An 18,955-nucleotide genomic window follows, 5' to 3' on the forward strand; every position below is an offset into this window, starting at 1 on the left:
TAGCAGAAAAATCCACATGGTATGCTACACACTGTAATCCATAATAGAACAAAATTAATAAAAATGCAATTCAAATTCAAGAATATTTTGATCACATCATAAGAAAATCAATTAATTAATACTATGTAACACATACAGAAAATACTATGTAACAGATCTGACCTGCAAATTGAAGAAAGAATAGGACTGCTTGATTTGAACATCTAAAGATTTGATGGGGACTGGTCCAAGGCTGTCAGGAGCCTAAAATGTGAAAAATAAAAAAATTTAAAAAGAAAAAAGACAGATAATCAACACTGAGAAAAAGTGTTTATGCTTCTATTTCCATTACCTTTTAAAACACTATAATGACTAGTTTCACTCTCTCTTTTTTTTTTTATCTTTTTTTTTTTTCTGAGACAGAGTCTCACTTTGTTGCCCTGGCATCGTCGTCATAGCTCACAGCAACCTCAACCGCCACAACACCTGGCTATTTTTAGAGATGGGGTCTCACTCTTGCTCAGGCTGATCTTGAATTTGTGAGCTTAAGCAAGCCACCCATCCTGGCCTCTCAGAGTGCTGCTGGGATTACAGGCATGAGCCACCATGCCCCGGCCTTAGTTGCGCTCTGAAAGCAACTCCTTCCATGACCACAGTTGCTACTTTTGTTGTTGTTGTTGTTGTTTAAAGGCATAATCTCACTCTGTCACCCTGGGTAGAGTGCTGTGGCATCATAGCTCACAACAACCTCAAACTCTTGGGCTCAAGTGATCCTCTTGCCTCAACCTCCCAAGTAGCTGGGACTACGGGTGCCCACCACAATACTGGCTAGTTTTTCTATTCTTAGTAGAAACAGGGTCTCACTCTTACTCAGGATGATCTTGAATTCCTGAACTCAGGTGACTCACCACCTTGGTCTCCCAGAGTGCTAGGATTACAGGCATGAGCCATTGCTCCTGGCCTCACAGTTGCTACTTGTTGAAGGCAGCCCTGATCATCCACTTTTTCCCATCTCTTAGTGTATGTCATTCTTTTTTTTTTTTCCCTTCCATCATGGAGGCTGCAATGTGTCACCCAGACACCTTTTCAGGCCTAAAAGATTTAGTCCTCCAGGTACTAGGAGTCTTTTCAATAGAAACAACTCTCAGGGTAAGCCCTTCTCAGGAGTTGCCTTGGCTGAAGGGAGCTGCCACAATCCAGGTCATGTATCCCTCCCAGGTAGCTCACCTCCAATGACAAAATAGAAGCTAAGGTACAAATGCTGTGTCCTCCTACCCACGCTGGCTTCAGAGCTCCTCATTTGACCACTGGAGGCTTTTGTTGAGATGGACTGAAATCCTGTTTCTCTCTCTGTCCAGTCCTGCCCTCTCTGCTTGCCTCCCATAGGTGCTACCTAGAATTCCTCCTGCATGCTCATCTGCTTCAGATGTTCTGAGAACCTGGAATGGCACCTGGCCTATGGTAGGCACTCAGTAAATACCATACTTCATCTAATCTCATACACCATCATGAAATTGACATAATGAAATGTTAATATACCACTATTATAAGACATAATTTCAAGGATGCTAAGTGTAAACCCCACATCTTAGAATTGATGAAATACAGTATTTTTCCTTTTTTAATAGATGGGCACGGTGCCACCTCCTGCCTCCCAGCCTGACAGCACCTACCAAGTCATTGGCACCCTGAGGAGAACTGTGGGATGGGAAAGCAAATGGCAGCACATTCTTGGGTGACACGGAGAACCGGTTGCAACAGTCATCCTGACTGGCCTCCTGTAGGGGGAGTTTAGAGGAACTCTTCTCTGTGGGTAAAAAAACAAAACAAGACTTTTAGGGGGTTCTGTGGGTATTTTTATAGGAAAGCACCATCTGCAGTTATAGATTTGCCATCCACCAAGTAGTGGGTGCTGCCACAGGCCGTTATTTGTAGGTATTTCTTTTTTTTTTTTTTTTTTTTTGTAGAGACAGAGTCTCACTTTATGGCCCTCAGTAGAGTGCCGTGGCCTCACACAGCTCACAGCAACCTCCAACTCCTGGGCTGAAGCGATTCTCTTGCCTCAGCCTCCCGAGTAGCTGGGACTACAGGCACCCACCACAACGCCCGGCTAGTTTTTGGTTGCAGTTTGGCCGGGGCCGGGCCTGAACCCGCCATCCTCGGTATATGGGGCTGGCGCCCTACCGACTCAGCCACAGGCGCCACCCTGTTTGTAGGTATTTCTATGTTTTGATCCATTACCATTGATCCTTATCTCAACTTCTTCTCAAATTTTTGAAAAATTTGCTTCATTTTTACTTCCAAAAACCTATATTTCCTAACTGAAATATCTCAGATGAACTCAGCAAAGAAAAAGGTTAAGTTAAGGGAGTATACGATAATCTTTTACAAATATTTGCACATAATCCATAGGTAAATTTTACAATTGTTTTTGTAAAGAAGAGTTTCTTTATGAAAAACTTCAATACCAGAAATAAAAATAACATAGGAAGAAAAAAATCATTAAAATGCTACATTTTTGTTGTTGTTGTTGTTGGGGATTCATTGAGGGTACAATAAGCCAGGTTACACTGATTGCAATTGTTAGGTAAAGTCCCTAAAATCTCAAAACTGCAGATGCTGGCATGGATGTGGAGAGAAGGGAACACTTTTACACTGCTGGTGGGACTGCAAACTAGTACAACCTTTCTGCAAGGAAGTATGAAGAAACCTCAAAGCACTCAAGCTAGACCTCCCATTTGATCCTGCAATCCCATTACTAGGCATCTACCCAGAAGGAAAAAAAGTCCTTTTATCATAAGGACGCTTGTACTAGACTGTTTATTGCAGCTCAATTTACAATCGCCAAAATGTGGAAACAGCCTAAATGCCCACCAACATCCTTTGTATTAACCTGTATGGAAGTGGAAGATATTATTCTTAGTAAAATGCTACCTGTTTTTAAAAATAAAATTCACATCTGGATCCTAGTGGAAAGGCAGAGGAGAGGGTGATTGCTGCCTAGGGAGCAGGAGGGAGCCCATGCCAGCCTCGAGGGCTTAGGCCAGGGCAGGAGGAAGTGCCCAGAGGATCAGGGCCTGCTTTGGGTCTGCACTTGAGCTTTAGATTGAAAAAATATATATCTATATAAATATACATGCATACTATATATATTTATGTATATATACATAATGTATATACAGTGAGAAGATGTATTTATGTGTGTGTGTATTATATATATATAGTGAGAAGATGATGATATGGCTTTTGGGCTCTCAGAAGCCACTCAGAGTGAGTCTCCAACAGTCTCAGCCAACCTGAGCATCAGAGAATTGGAATTTCTTTAAACAGTAAAGACGATAAGAGATTTCAAAGTTTAATGAACCAATGTTAGGCTGAGAAAACTGATTCAGCCAAACAGCAGGTATAAATGATGACTACTCTAGCCTCTCTGGTGACAAGAGGAAGCAGAGGGCACCAAACAGGAGGTCAAGCTATGGACAAACATCCCAATGTCTAGGGCTGGTTGACCTTCTTTATTATCAACTGGGCAGGAATTCTGGCTAAACCTGGCATGGACATCTGCTTCATGTCACATAATAGGCTGAGTAAAGGTGCCGGAAGATGTCTACATCCCATGCCCTGCAACCTGCAAGTATGTTATCTTCCACAGTAACAGGAACTTTGTAGATGTGATTAAGTCAAGGATCTTCAGATGGGGAGATTATTCTGGGTTATCCAGGTGGGCTCTATTGTAGTCAGAGGGTCTACATAAGAGGGAGACGAGAGGGTCAAAGTCAGAAAAGGAGATGTGATGACTGAAGCAATAGATAAGAGGGATGTGAGGAGGGGGCCAGGAGCCAAGGAGTGCAGGTGGACCCCAGAAGCTGGAAAGGGTGAGGAAATGGGCTTTGCCCTGGGAACACAGCCCACTTGACCTCCAGATCAGTGACATAATAAATTTGTGTTTTAAGTCACGTAGTTTGTGGTGATTTGTTACAGTAGCAATAGGAAACTAAAATGTGCAATTCATGAAAATAGTTTATTTCTACACATCTATGTTCATTATAAACAAACAGCCCGCTCACAGGAATGACCACTCTTGGCTTTGCTATACATGGCATCCATACTTTACCTTGTTCTGAGAATTGTTTTACTTGACTGATCTTTTTCATTACAATGTTTCTGTCCATTTTATGAATAGCAGTCAGCATTTTGAGTAATCGTCGATGAACTATGATCTGGAATTGGAGAGTGTAATGATGTAAAATTATTAATCAATACATGCTCATTTTGGTATTCAAGCTAATTCACTTTCCCCAAATGCAACTAAGGGCCAACATGATCACTGTAAGTCTAATTCATAGAGAGAATGGCACACTGCCCTAGACTGAGGCCATCGGCAATTCAAGGCCTGAGCAATGTTGTCTGAATACGAAAAAGACCAGGTTGTTGTCTGGCCTTGTCCCACCCAATTTAAGAGCCTTGATATTCTCAATTTCAAGAGCGGAAAAAATGACTACATCATCCTTTTTTCTAAATATACTTGAATTGCTATTTTCAGAGTTGAAGGACAAACTACATAGGCAATTCTGTAGCAATAGGGCTGTGGATCAGGGGCAATGCATACCCCAAGCTTTGCAGTTAGAGCGGATGCTACTGCACGTTGAGTGCTCTTGCGCCCAGAGCACCTCTTTCCACTTTATTCTGTGTAGGACTCTTTCACTTTGCTAATACCACGAAGCAGCTACTCTGTGCCAGTTCCATCTGAGACACTGGGGATACTGTGAGAAGCAAATAAACACGCCCCCTGCACAGCACTCACACTCCAAGGGTATGCACGGGGAGCTCGGGTAACAGGGCAATAAACACCTACACACACAAACAAGGCAAACACCATGGAAAAAACAAAATGAGGGCAACTTACAGGACAACTGCAGGGCTGGAAGGACAGTGAGGGAAGGCTGCTGGGAGGTGGGATTCGAGGTAAGACTTGAATGACAAGGAGACAATGATACGAATGATACTAATATAAGATCTCTGCAAGAGAATTCTGAGCAGAGGAGACAGCACAAAGATGCTGATGTAGGAACAAAGGAGACATGCTTAGGGGACAGGGAAATCCAGTGTGACCTGGGGGCCTTTATAAAAATTGTGCATTTAATTCTAATTGTGAAACGAAGTCTTTAAGGGGGTTTGGCAACAGTGAGAGAGGAGGTACTGTGATCTGCCATCTGTAAGCTTTTCAGATGCTACTCTGGCTGCTGTGCTGGGATAGAAGCAGGGACACCTGTGGCAGTGGTCCAGGCAAGAGATGCTGGGTGTCTGAGCTGTGGCTGTAGCTGGGGAGACGTCAGGAAGTCACCAGGGTGGGGACATACCGGCACACAGAACTCACAGTACATGCTGTGGAGCATGAGGAAGACCTGAGCCATCATTCAGAATAAAACACATCACTGCTGACATCCCTCTTTTCAAGCTGGAGGGATTGCTGCAGAGGGGCTAAGGTGGCCTCACTGGTGGCAGGCCACCCCGGCCAGTCTTTTGCTGTTGTCTGGCCATTGTCAATGGCTACGCTTTCCTCCCCCAGAGCACAGCTTTGTGCCACCTCCTTCTATTGCCTTCTTCCTCGCACCAAGCATCTTGTAGTTGCCCCTATCCTGCACGTATGTAGAGACCACCCAGGCAAAGCCTCACCAGGGACACTGGCTCTACAGGGTCTTGGAAGCTGGGAACGAGAATGCTGTGTTTGGAAGAAGACCAGGACTGGGACAATGCAGAGGACAATAGGAAGCTGGAGCTGTGTGGCTACAGCTGGACCAGGGGTCTCCTTACACCCCTATTGACCTTAGAGGCTTGGAAGTCTTCATTTTGTCTTGATAACAGGAAGATGCTGGAGGCTAGACATGTGCTCTGTGGGAGAGCAGCGTGAAGATGAGCAAGTTAGGCAGAGAGATGACACCTTTGAGGGCAAACCATGAGCTTGGATGTTAAAGAAAACACCTTCCAGGAATTCTCAATTACTCTCTCTAGAAGTAACTGATCAATATCCCATTGCTCTAGAGAACAATTCTACTCCTAGATATATAAACCCGAGAGAATTGAAAACACATGTCCACAAACTTGTACAAATGTTCATAGGCGAAAACAAGCAAAACATCCATCAACTGAGGAATAGATAAAGAAAAAGTCATCTATTCAAGACTATTATTCAGCCATAAAAAGAAATGAAGCACTGATACATTCTAAAACATTGTCAAAACTTGAAAATAGTTTTTTTTGTTTTTTTGAGACAGAGTTTCATTATGTCACCCTCAGTAGAGTACCGTAGTGTCACAGCTCACAGCAACCTCAAACTCTTGGGCTTAAGTAATTCTCTTGCCTCAGCCTCCCAAGTAGCTGGGACTGCAGGCACCTGCCACAACGCCCGGCTGTTTTTTGTTATAGTTGTCATTGTTGTTTAGCTGGCCGGGTCAGATTCAAACATGCCACCCTTGGTGTATGTGGCTGGCACCATAACTACTGTGCTACGAGCACTCAGCCAAAACTTGAAAATATGTTAAGTGAAAGAAGCCAGTTACAAAAGGCCACAAACTGAAAATTTTTTTAATTTTTAGTTTTTTTATAGACCTGGTCTGGCTATGCTGCCCAGGCTAGTGTGCAGGGGCTGTTCACAGGCACAATCCCACTACTGATCAGCAGGGGAGTTCTGAGCTGGGTCTGCTTCCAACCTGGGCCAACTCCCTCCCTCCCTAGGCAACCTAGTGACCCCCCGATTTTGGGAGGTCATCATATTGATATTGAACATAGCGCAGACACCTGATGGATACAGCACACTACAGAGCAGAATTCCTGGACTGAAGTGATCCTCCCTGTCTAGAGTAGCTGGTGCTACAGGCACCTGCCATGCCGCCCAACCCAATACTTAAAGTGACGGATATGGTAACTACCCTGATTGGACCATTATACACTGTGCCCCATAAATATGTACAATTATTATGTGTTAATTATAAATTAAAAATTAACCAAGTTTTTATTTTTTTATTTATTTTTTAATTAATAATTAATTTTTGGCCAGGGCTGGGTTGGAACCTGCCACCTCTGGCATATGGGGCCGGTGCCCTACCCCTTTGAGCCACAGGCACCGCTCCAATTAACCAAGTTTTTAAAAACAACTTATTGTATGATTCCATTTATAGCAAATGTCCAGAACAGGCAAATCCAGAGACAGAAAGTAGATTAGTTATTGCCAGCGACTGGGAGAGGGACGTGGTGATTGCTAATGGGTCCTGAGTTTCTTTCTGAGGTAATAAAAATGTGCTAAAATTAGCGATGATGGCTGCTCAACTCTGAATATACTAACGACTAGTAAATTGTGCGCTTTATAAGGGTGAATTTTATGGCCTGTGAATTGTATCTTAATAAAGATGTTATAAAAAACCCCATAGCTTGATTTCCTCATGCTGATGAATAAACAAATCAAAATTTCAATCTAGGGCTGAGACTTACCTTGCGTGCTGCTTGTTGAAACCGTCTTTGTGCCCGGAACCTGCTGACCCAATTATTATTCATGAGTGGGTCAAAATTAGGATGAAATTCCTCGATTTCCTTTGAACACAAAATACAGGCATATCTTACATTTAAACTTTAACTCCTGGAATTTAAACAAATTTAACCGCTGGCATTTAATAAAAATGTTTTTTAGACTTTTGTCCCAAATCAAGTTATTATTTATTTGTTCTGCCATTTAGTAAGCATTTATTAAGCACTTGTAGTGTATATAGCATTATAGGGAGTACTTCTTGAGTTTGGGGCCAAGAGTGAAAGATGGATTAGTGTTTTAAGAAACTTATAGACCAGAGCGGCACGTGTGGCTCAGTGAGTAAGGCGCCAGCCCCATATACCAAAGGTGGCGAGTTCGAACCTGACCCCGGCCAAACTCCAACAAAAAATAGCCAGGCATTGTGGTGGGCACCTGTAGTCCCAGCTACTTGGGAGGCTGAGGCAAGAGAATCGCCTAAGCCCAAGAGCTGGAGGTTGCTGTGTGCTACCGAGGGCGACACAGTAAAACTCTGTCTCTCTCTCTAAAAAAAAAAAGAAACTTATAGACCAATTAGATGAGCTCCAGTAAATACATGTGACCCCCAGGGAAGAAGAAGAAAACCCCAGAGGAATCCATGCCGTGTGGTAAGGAGGCCCGCTTAGGGCAGCCCTCGGGGCCTGGGCCCCAGGGTGGTAGGTCAGTAAGTGAAGGAGGAGGAAACAACGAGGAGGAACAGGTGCCCAGGGGTGTGGTGCGGTCAGCCAGAGCCCCAGGCACTGCAAGTTCTTGACTGGGAAAAAAATAAGAGGAAAAAGGCATCAGAAATCCACCAGTCTCACACTGGCTTAGGCAGCCAGCTACAGAGAAGAGGCAGGAGGGGCAGCCATAGGAACAAAAACCCACTGGACTGGGCACCGCGAGGCACGAAGGCTGGATTCTGGTCTGGCCTTGTGGAAGAGCTGGTGGTGAGACCGTGGCCAGATGGAATGTAGAGGAAGAGGGAAGAGAAAAGAAGTAAAGACAGTGCAGACTTGGCAAACTCAGCAAAGAGAAGTGAGAATGACAGAGATGGGGATTAGGGAGAGTTTTTTACATTGTTAAAATTAAAAATTGGAGTTTAAACCAGAAACTATTACACAACAGAGGATATTCAGTGGAGGGGATGCTATCTCCATTTTGCATTTGAGGACACTGAGGCCCCACAACTAAGAGGCCGGTCCCAGGTCCCATATGTGCAGCAGAGCTGGGAGCAGGACTCTGGCTTCTGACTTCTGGTTTTGTGTCCTTTCTACCAAGATAAGGAGGGATGAACAGAGGTCCAGGAGCCCACCTTGAGGACGTGCAGACAGGGGCTCAGAGACTGAAGGGAAACACAAAAGGGGACCAAAAAAGAGAAAGCGGGGCGGGGGGGAGAGGAGGGAGTGACAGGGCGGGGAGCCACAGCATGCAACGCTGTTAATTTCAAGAGAAACATTATTTACAAATTTTGATTCTTTACTTGTGAAGACATGATAAAAAAAAAACCACACTCTCAAAATATAAGCATATTAAAAAATATTAAGTATATCTTGGTAAAAAGATTTCCATAGATTTTTTTAGTGTTATTAAAAATTAGCATTTAAAGAGCAGCCAGTAATTAGATTCCAAATAAAGGAAATTTACTCACCTCTGCTAGATCCCGAATGACCCGTTTGTTGCTAACTTCTGTCTTGAGTCGCTGAAATTCCTCATCCAAAATAGGGTCTCCTCTATCTAACTGGGTTATTAATCATCAAAATAATTAACATTGAACACAAATGCAAAAGACATTATTTCTTTTTAAAACTGGTAGAAACCTGCTTAGTGGGTTGGCTAGATCTGCCCAGGGAGCTCCTGCTGGGAGTGCTAGAGAGGAGGGGAGTTAAAATGATTGTTAAATTCACATATGGTTTAGACACAGGGAACTTGGATAGAAGTGCAGGCTCAATACCTTCTAAGTAAAGAACAGCTCTGGAAATTATTTCCAAGACACTTAAAGTTCACAGAAAGGATTTTAGGAAACTGTGCAATTATGGCAGTATATAGATTTCACTAAAAAAAAATTTAATGTCCCAAAGAAGTTTTAGGCTCTTCGGAGTTCATTATCCACGTCTCAGGTTTAAGGAAGGCACATGGTGATTCTTCCCCTTTCTTGGGTGCAGGAGTGGTCAGGTCTTTCTGGGCTAGAAGAGACCTGCCCCTTCCCTCAATGGAGGGATCCCGGCTCTTTCTCCATCCCCCTCCTTCCTGACTAATGGCTTCTGGGCTCTCTTTCCTATTCCCAGGAGCCACCAGGGATTCCTGGTCTGGGCTGGCTGGGTGTGGATCCGTGTCTACGCAGCCTGCCCCCGTGGACAGAACACTGCCCCTCTGTAGGCTGTGCTAGTGCTTGCCTATCTGCGGCTCTACGGTCTGTGAAAATTAGCTTGGCTCTTAAGCACACTGTTCCAAATCATTTGAAAGGGCCTAGTTGGAAGAAACCTATCCTGATCATGACATTAACACTCTATCCAGAAATAAGAGAGGTGTGTTATTGTCCCCAGGGTAGTGTGCTGTCTACCTCTGACTTACACATATCAGGAAGCTGAGTTTGAGATTACACTTTAAGTTCAAAGTACAGATTTCATGGGGAGGACCCAGACTCCCCACCAACACGACCAAGAGTAAAATAAAACAGGGAATTTAAAGAAGAGACTGGCAAATAGAGCATTAGTGAGAATAGAGATAGCATAATATCTTTATTAAAACTCTATTTATGACAAACACTTCAGAATTTAATATTATTAAATATTATTTATCATCTCCCTAAGTTTCTGAGGGTTTGTACCATCCAGCTGTGATGCCAGCTCCCTCCTTCCTCTCGTTTCTCTTTTTCTTAGCTTTCTGCCACATGCCTTGGCTTTCAGGTGTTCCTTGTCACTGGGTCACCTGCCACAACTCAGCAGCCAGATGAAATCCCCAGGACACCAAGAATATGGTCTCCAATATATCAGGGCCTCAGGAGCACCTGCTCATCCTCCCTGTCCCATGAGTGATGCTAAGGGTATGACTGTGCCTGTCCTACAAATGCTGGCAACCACAGCCTTAGCGCTTACGGTGACGTGATCAGGACATGCCTGTCAATGTCATCTTGTAAAAAGGTAGGAAATAGCATTCCATTGTAGAGTTGATGGAAAATACTTGATAGTTTGCTTTTAAAATAGCATGCAGAAAATCTGAACACACCGAGCTAAATTTAAATGCCAATATGCATAGTAACATGCGCCTTTTCTAAATACAAAGATTTACCAATATAATGATTTTACACTCTTTTGTTTTTATTATTAAAAAAAGACAAATTTACTTAAATATTTGGTTTGGACTCCACATCTAGAAAGAGAAATATATTCTATAGGAAACACATATTCATAGCAGTGCCACACTCCCCAAGCTTAAATATCTGTGTCCCCTCAAACTTCTGAACTCCCAGGACCTCAGCATGTGACTGTATTTGGAAAGGGGGTCTTTAAAGAAGTGAGGAAGTTAAAATGAGGTCATTACAGTAGGTTTGATTCCAATATGACTGTGTCCTTTTAAAAAGAGAGGATCAGGTTACAGACACATCAAGAGGGGTGACCGTGAACATGCAGGGGGAAGGCGTCCATCTGTAAGCCAAGGAGACAGGCCTGCGACAGATCCCTCTCACGGTTCTCAGAAGGAGCCAGCCTTGCTGAGAACTTAACCTTAGACTCCTAGCCTCCAGAACTGGGAGAAAATAAACTTCTGTTGCTTTAAGGCAGTGGTCTCAACCTTCCTAATGCCTGATGTATTTTCATTGTTACAAAGTGGTCCCGACCCACAGGTTGAGAACTGCTGCTTTAAGCCACGCAGTTTGTGGTACTTCATTGTGGCAGTCTGAGCAAACTGATACAGGATGTGATGGAGGATTCTGCAAGTCCTACCAATAAATCCAAAGCCCTCGGACCAGTCCCAGGTGAGTCCTGTGCTTAGCCACCACAGATATGTCACCTGTGTTCTCTGTAGCTGTCCTGCAGGTAACAGCTGCCTCCTAAGCCACAGTGACGTCATGGGTATCGTGCAGCCCCACAGGTCGTGGCCCCGAATGTATAGGTGCGTTCTAAGTGCAGCCCTACTCCTCCCGTCCAGGTTCCCTCTCTCTGCCCAATTTCCCTATCTCTGCCAGACGCTTCGAGCATCTCTGACTTGGGACTGTCGTTTCTATCTGTCTCTGGTGTGGCTTCTGGTCACCATCTTTGGGTTTCTTTTGTCTTCATGTTCTGCAGATCATGGGATAGACCTAGCCTAAGAATTCCAGTTTGAATTTGAGCCATTCTTTCCATCGGAATGACTGTCCTTTGTACAACTTTTCAAAATTATGCCATGAATTCCAGGAAGCTTTCCAATTAAATGTGTTTTCTCTCCTCTCTGACTTCCAGATCCCCACAATACTTCGTACAGGTCTCTTCTGACATTTATAACCAGCCTTGATTTGTGGTTAACAGATTCCTTGCTATCTGCACTTCTCCACTTCTAACTTAACTATCAGTTTTCTTTCACCTGGCACCTTGCATATAGTAAGAATTCCAAATATTTACTGAAACAAATGTTATAAATTAGCAGTGATTCTGACCTTATATTTGGTGCCTGCTTTTTGCCGCTCCTCAGCAAGTTCTTTTCTATATTTATAAGATATGGGATCTTTACCAAGGTGCACCTGCCTGGGGAGGAAAAAAATCCAGCTTCAGAACCCATCAGAATAACAGAATACCGGAGTCAACTTTACGATGAAGTGTCTTCATTATATTTCACAAGTAAAAAGGGATGCTGAGATACTAGAGGAGACAGCATGGGGGAGACAGGTTATTGAGATTTCAGCAACATAACTGAGATCGATAACGTGTTCCACAAAATGAAGCTTAGCTTCTAGCCACACATGCTAAAGTATTTATGAATAAAAACATCTGGATGCTCAACACCATCAGTCATTAAGGAAACGTCAATCAAAACCACAACAACAGGGCAGCGCCTGTGGCTCAGTGAGTAGGGCACTGGCCCCATATGCCGAGGGTGGTGGGATCAAACCCAGCCCCGGCCAAACTGCAACAACAACAAAAAAAAATAGCCGGGCGTTGTGGCGGGTGCCTGTAGTCCCAGCTACTCAGGAGGCTGAGGCAAGAGAATCGCGTAAGCCCAAGAGTTAGAGGTTGCTGTGAGCCGTGTAATGCCACGGCACTCTACCGAGGGTGGTACAGTGAGACTCTGTCTCTACAAAAAACAAAAACAAACAAAAAAAAAAAAAACACAACAACATACCGCTCTATACCCACCGGGATCATCACAACAAAAGGAATAACCAAGGAAGTGGAGAAACTGTAACCCTCATATGTTGCCAGCGGGAATGTGAAATGGTGCAGCCACCATGGAAAGCAGCTTGACGGCTCCTCAAAAAGTTAAACATGGAGTTACCATATGACCCAGCAATTCTACTCCTAGAGATGTGCTCAAAAGAAAAGAGAGGGTCCCATAAAAACTCGTACATAAATGTTAATAGCAGCATGATTTATAGTAGCCAAAAAGTGGAAATCACTACAATGTCCATTACCTGATGAATGAATAAACAAGATGTTAATATCCATACAGTGGAACATTATTCACCCATAAAAGGAATGAAGTAGTGATATATGCTACGATGTGGTTGAACCTTAAAAACACGTAAATGGAAGATGACAGAGAGGACCGCATAAGATGTGATTCCATTGATATGAAATGTCCACAATAGGCAAATCCACTGAGACAGGAAGCAGCTTAGAGGTTGTCGGGGGCTCCAGGGAGTGGGGAATGGGGACAGACTGGTACTGGGAATGGGGCTTACGGAGTGATGACGATATTCTGGTATTCAGTATGTAATGCACCCCTCATGAAACCTGGCACACCTCCAACATAAACAGTAGCTATGATTTTAAAAGTGGCGGTTGGGAACATCTGGAGAACTGTCTTGGATTCAAGGAGACCAAAGAGACATGAAGACTAAATATAAATTATATGATCTTTGATTGGACCCGGCATTCCTCTTTCCAAAAAAGAAAAAAGAACCCAAAAACTCAGGTAAAAAGGACATGATTAGGACAACTGTATCAACGCTAAATTTCTCGGAAGTAATTACAGTAATGGAGAATGTCCTTGGTCTTAGGAGCTATATGCTAAAGTATTTGGGGATGAAGCTTACTGATGTCTGTAATTCACTTTCAAATGGCTCAGAAATGTGAGTCTGCTGCAGAGGGAGGGCAAGCCCATGTGCACAGTGTGAGCAATTAGTGAACCTGGGTCAAGTGTATGTGGGTGTTACCAGCATATTTTAAATCTTTCAACATAAAAAGTTAAGAAAAAATATTAAGTGAACAACATAATATTCAGAATGAAATTCAGGATGTGATTTCAAGTCTGTTCTCTATGTCTACAGATCCGCCCATTGTGGACAATTGATATAAATGGAATCACAGAGTGTATGGTCTTTCTTTTGTGATTGTCTTCTTCCACTTAACATAAGTGGAAGTGGTTATTGCTGAGGTTCACATCCCAGTGATTCTTTCTCCTTCTCCATACTTTAAAAAAATACTTCTTCAGGTTCTCTACAATGACAACATATCTGCTTTTCATAATAGGGAAAAGGTATTTTTAAAAATAAAATCTTCAAAGACCAGGCACAGTGTGATCCCAGCACTCGGGGGAGGTCGAGGTGGGTGGACTGCCTGAGCTCAGGAGTTCAAGACCAGCCTGAGCCAGAGCGAATACCCTATCTCTAAAAATAGCCAGGCATTATGGGCATCTGTAGTCCCAGCCACTTGGGAGTCTGAGGCAAGAGAAAAGCTTAAGCCAGAGAGTTTGAGGTTGCTGTGAGCTGTGATGCCACGGCACTCTACCAAGGGTGACAAAGTGAGACTCTGCCTCCAAAAAAAAAAAAATTAAAAAACAAAATAAAATCTTCAATTCCTTCCTAACTGAGGTGGGATTGTGAAACAGACTTAAGCTGAGGGAGAGGAATTTCTGTCAGACACGAAGGCTGTAGTTCATGCCTGGAGGCGGGGAGCAGGGTGAGGGCACCTTCTCCTGAGCTGGGAAGTGGGGTGCAGGCATTCTCTCAATCACACTTCCCAGCACACACACACTCTCTCTCTTTTTTAGTTCAATTTGAGAGTTTCTAAAGCTTACTTCAACTGAATCTGAATACAAACAAGGATATAGCTGGTCTCATCAGGTAAAAACAATTTTGTGTGAGTGAAAAGGTTCCATTTTGGTCACAGAAGCACAAGAATTCTCACATCTGAATCTGTTCCCCCCAACCCCACTGCAACCATAGTGGACTCCCCAGAAAGCCTCTGGGACACACGGCCCAGAGCTCAGGGACCCACGGTGGGCTGAAAGGTGATGGGGGGAGGTTTAGTGTGTGGGAGCCACTCAAATTTTCCTCAAGTGAGGGGATGCTGGCAGCAGTGGCCAGCAGGGAGCAAGGGCCCAGTTCTGCCACTGCCTGGCCATGCTTAAGAAAGAGCATGGTTTGGTCACATAAATTCATTCCTAATAGGAACTACATTCTGAACTAGAAGGACAGAGGTGAAGGATGAATAATCAAATTCTGCAAAGGCATAAAAGTTATTACATTTCATGTGTTTCATGTATAAAAGACCATCACCTAAAAACAACAGTACAAATATTGATACGAATATTTGCTCATTATTTACCACTTAAGATGATTTTCAAGCTCTTCATAAACATCCTGTCTGACTTTATGGTCAAAGAGCGCTTCCTTCATCTGTCTTGTTTTTGAAATTTCAGTGCCTTGATCCAAAACTGAAGGCAGAAGCAAACAATTATACCCGTAATCGAATCAGACTCGTTTGCAGAGAGAAAAACACATTCCGAATGGCAAAGCATAATAGCAATCTAACTGAGTTTTGTTGTTCACAAGTAATAAATGTGACTCTTTCATATGCTGCCCAGGGGCTGCTTTATGTGGATCAGCTAGTTACCTTCTCTTAATTCTTTAATCTTCAATTTTCCTGCTTCTTGGTTTAAAACAGTTGCCACAGCAAATGGATTTGATAAATCTACTGGAAATCTCAAATTCTGGTACTCAATTTCCTGAGAGACCAGAGGGAAGGTCAGTTATTTAGCTGCGCAGTCATCCCCCGTCACACTGAGGGCAACGTCTACTTTACCTTCATCTTTGGGGGTTTTATCTTCGCTGGTGGTCGGTGAAAATGTATGCGTGTCATTGCTTTTCCTGGAGGAGCATTCATTCTCTTAGAAAGAGTATTTAACCTTTCAAACTCTTCTGATCTATAGTTTAAAAGAGATATTAAATTAGAATGTGCTAGTAACTCAATGGTAACTTCCTATTTTTATGTTCCTTCTGATAATATGTGTGTATCATGACTTAAAGCCCATTATCATATCTAAACTGAAAATTTAGTTTAGTGTGCCAAAACAGTGGTCTACTAAAAATAAATTCAATGTTAGTATGTTCGAGTATTACCATATATATCAGAATAGCCCACCAATCGTTGTTTTCCTTTGCATCCTTTTTTTTTTTTTTGAGACACAGTCTTACTCTGTTGCCTTGGGTAGAGTGCTGTGGCATCTTAGCTCACAGCCCCCAACCTCAGTCTCCTGGGATCAAGTGACTCTCTTGCCTCAGCCTCCCAAGTACTGGGACTATAGGTGCGGGCCACAATGCCCAGCTATTCTTTAGAGATGGGGTCTTACTCTTGCTCAGGCTGGTCTCAAATTCTTGAGCTCGAGCAATCCACCCACTTAAAGAATATAATGAGTGAAAACATGACTTGCTGAAAAATGCTAGCATAATTCATTTCTAGGCTGCCAGTTTTCAATAGCTACATTTATTACATTAAAAAAAATCTTACCTTGGGGTGGCGCCTGTGGCTCAGTGAGTAGGGCACTGGCCCCATATACGGAGGATGGTGGGTTCAAACACAGCCCTAGCCAAACTGCAACAAAAAAATAGCCGGGCGTTGTGGCAGGTGCCTGAAGTCCCAGCTACTTGGGAGGCTGAGGAAAGAGAATCACTTAAGCCCAAGAGTTTGAGGTTGCTGTGAGCTGTGACACCATAGTACTCTATCGAGACTGTCTCTAAAAAAAAACTCTTACCTTGGCTCAGCGCCTGTAGCTCAGTGAGTAGGGCGCCAGCCACATACAACAAGGTTGGCGTGTTCAAGCCTCGGCCTGCTAAACAACAATAACAACTGCAACCAAAAATAATAACCAGGCAGGCTCCTGTATTCCCAGCTACTTGGGAGGCTGAGGAAAGAGAATCACTTAAGCCCAAGAGTTTGAGGTTGCTGTGAGCTGTGATGCCACAGCACTCTATCCAGGGTTACATACTGAGACTCTGTCTCAAAAAAAAAATCTTGCCTAGATTTATCTTCCTAGTAAGAAAATGATTATGCTCATTGTTTGTAGCAAGAGCTTTCAAAAAGAGATTCAGACTGATCTGGGGGATCTTTTCTGTGACTGAAAACGGCCTTTAGACATAGGTGGGTAGAGACAGTGCCCTAATAACCTGAAGAAGGTATTTCAGGTATTATGAGATGTCGTAGAACTATGGTATATTTAGAAATGCTACCTATGAAGCGTTTCTTCAAGCAAGAATGCCTGAACACTTGTTCTACAGGATAAACACTTGTTTTCCATGACATTACAGAAATAAAACAAGAACATGCTAATGTTCACTCATTCTGACAAAATCAAAATGATTCTGACAAATCAATTCACATTTGCTGAACACCTACTGAATAGGCCTCATGGCATGGTATGGATATGATGTTGGCCATCTCAAATTTAAAATCTACCCGGGTAAGAGCATCCTTAAAGGTCCACGGCAGGGTAGAGCCTGTCCCTTGGTGAGGCACTTGTTGACTGCCATGCTCTGATATGCAGGGACGAAATCCTTAGCTCGAGAGTGAGGTATGGCTCCTGAACAACTCTAATTGCCAGTGTTGGTGATGGAAATGAAGGGGTCTAAGAAAATGAGAAACTGAAGAGTTATACATGGACGTGAGTAAGTGCACCACACGTCCTTTACTGAAACAAAGAAAGCAAATCTATAAAAATTTCAGAGAATTTGCTATAGCTAGTATCATTTTTTCCCCTGTTATAGTACCACTTGCCGTTCAGGGAGGCATGCAGGTCTTGAGCTGTAGTCCTTGAAAACGTCGGGTGCACTAAATAAGTTATTTACATAGTAGTTTAGAATGTACACTTTCATTTCAATGGTGCTTGGACTACACACTGCTCTTGGGTACTTAGCACTCGTCTGTGGAAGGATACACGAGTAAAAATTCCACTCAGGGACTTTGCGAAAGTCACTTGATTATTGCAGCAGATGACATGAAAGGGCAAAGAGAATTTCGCTTGCCTGGTTCTCTGACACCAGAGAAGTTGACACTTTTAAAAAATTCACATAGCTCAGTGGGTAGGGCGCCAGTCACATACACCGAGGTTAGCGGGTTCGAACCTGGCCCGGGCCAGCTAAACAACGACAACTGCAACAAGAAAAAAAAAATAGCTGGGCGTTGTGGCAGGTGCCTATAGTCCCAGCTACTTGGGAGGCTGAGGCAAGAGAATCACTTGAATCCAATAGTTTGAGGTTGCTATGAGCTGTGACGCCACGGCACTCTACCCACAGCGACAGCTTGCGACTTTGTCTCAAAAAAAAAAAAAAATTCATATTAGATCCTACTGGTTTATTGCCTAGTGATTTTATTTCTACTATGGTTACTTGTAGGACTTACGTGCACCAGGCCATACTAATATCCCACAATTGACTCAGGCTGCTTTGAATTTTCAAGAAGAAAACATTGATATAAATATTTAGGAAATCATGGAGTTAGTTCATATTTTGGCATAAGGGTACTACTCCACATTTAATATGCTAATGACGTTAATATATGATGTATATCCATGTGTGAAGAAAAGACGAGGAAAATAAAGCCTTTTTTTGTTTGTTTGTTTTTACCATTTTCTTTCTTTCTTTCTTTCTTTTTTTTTTTTTAGACAGAGTCACCCTCGATAGAGTGCGGTGGTGTCTTAGCTCACAGCAACCTCAAACTCTTGGGCTCTAGTGATTCTCTTGCCTCAGCCTCCCAAGTAGCTGGGACTACAGGCACCCGCCACAAGACCCAACTATTTTTAGGGTCTCATTCTTGCTCAGGCTGGTCTCTAACTCCTGAGCTCAGGCAATCCACCCACCTCGGCCTCCCAGAATGCTAGGATTGCAGGCATGAACCACCACATCCAGCTCTATCATTTTCAAGATAGTTATCAGGATTTTCCAAGATTAGTTTTATAAAAATCATAAGCATAAGGAAAAAAAAAAACTTTAAGACATTTAACCAGATACATTGGGATATAAATATACAA

The 18,955-nt window shown here is 43.1% G+C and overlaps 1 protein-coding gene across 1 annotated transcript in view; it reads right to left on the reverse strand.

Moving 5' to 3' along the window:
- The window catches only part of CFAP221 (cilia and flagella associated protein 221), a 144,597-nt gene that overhangs the window by 52,704 nt on the left and 72,938 nt on the right, over positions 1–18,955 (reverse strand). Inside the window, exons 9-17 of the mRNA XM_053597662.1 lie at positions 15,736–15,856; positions 15,547–15,658; positions 15,259–15,367; positions 12,150–12,237; positions 9,168–9,257; positions 7,468–7,566; positions 4,094–4,199; positions 1,653–1,786; positions 163–243 (exon numbers count right to left, since the gene is read on the reverse strand). Of these exons, the coding sequence (XP_053453637.1) occupies positions 163–243; positions 1,653–1,786; positions 4,094–4,199; positions 7,468–7,566; positions 9,168–9,257; positions 12,150–12,237; positions 15,259–15,367; positions 15,547–15,658; positions 15,736–15,856 (940 nt within the window). The remainder of the gene's footprint in view (positions 1–162; positions 244–1,652; positions 1,787–4,093; positions 4,200–7,467; positions 7,567–9,167; positions 9,258–12,149; positions 12,238–15,258; positions 15,368–15,546; positions 15,659–15,735; positions 15,857–18,955) is intronic.

The sequence above is a fragment of the Nycticebus coucang genome, chromosome 7 (assembly GCF_027406575.1).
Source record: "Nycticebus coucang isolate mNycCou1 chromosome 7, mNycCou1.pri, whole genome shotgun sequence".
NCBI lineage: Eukaryota > Metazoa > Chordata > Mammalia > Primates > Lorisidae > Nycticebus > Nycticebus coucang.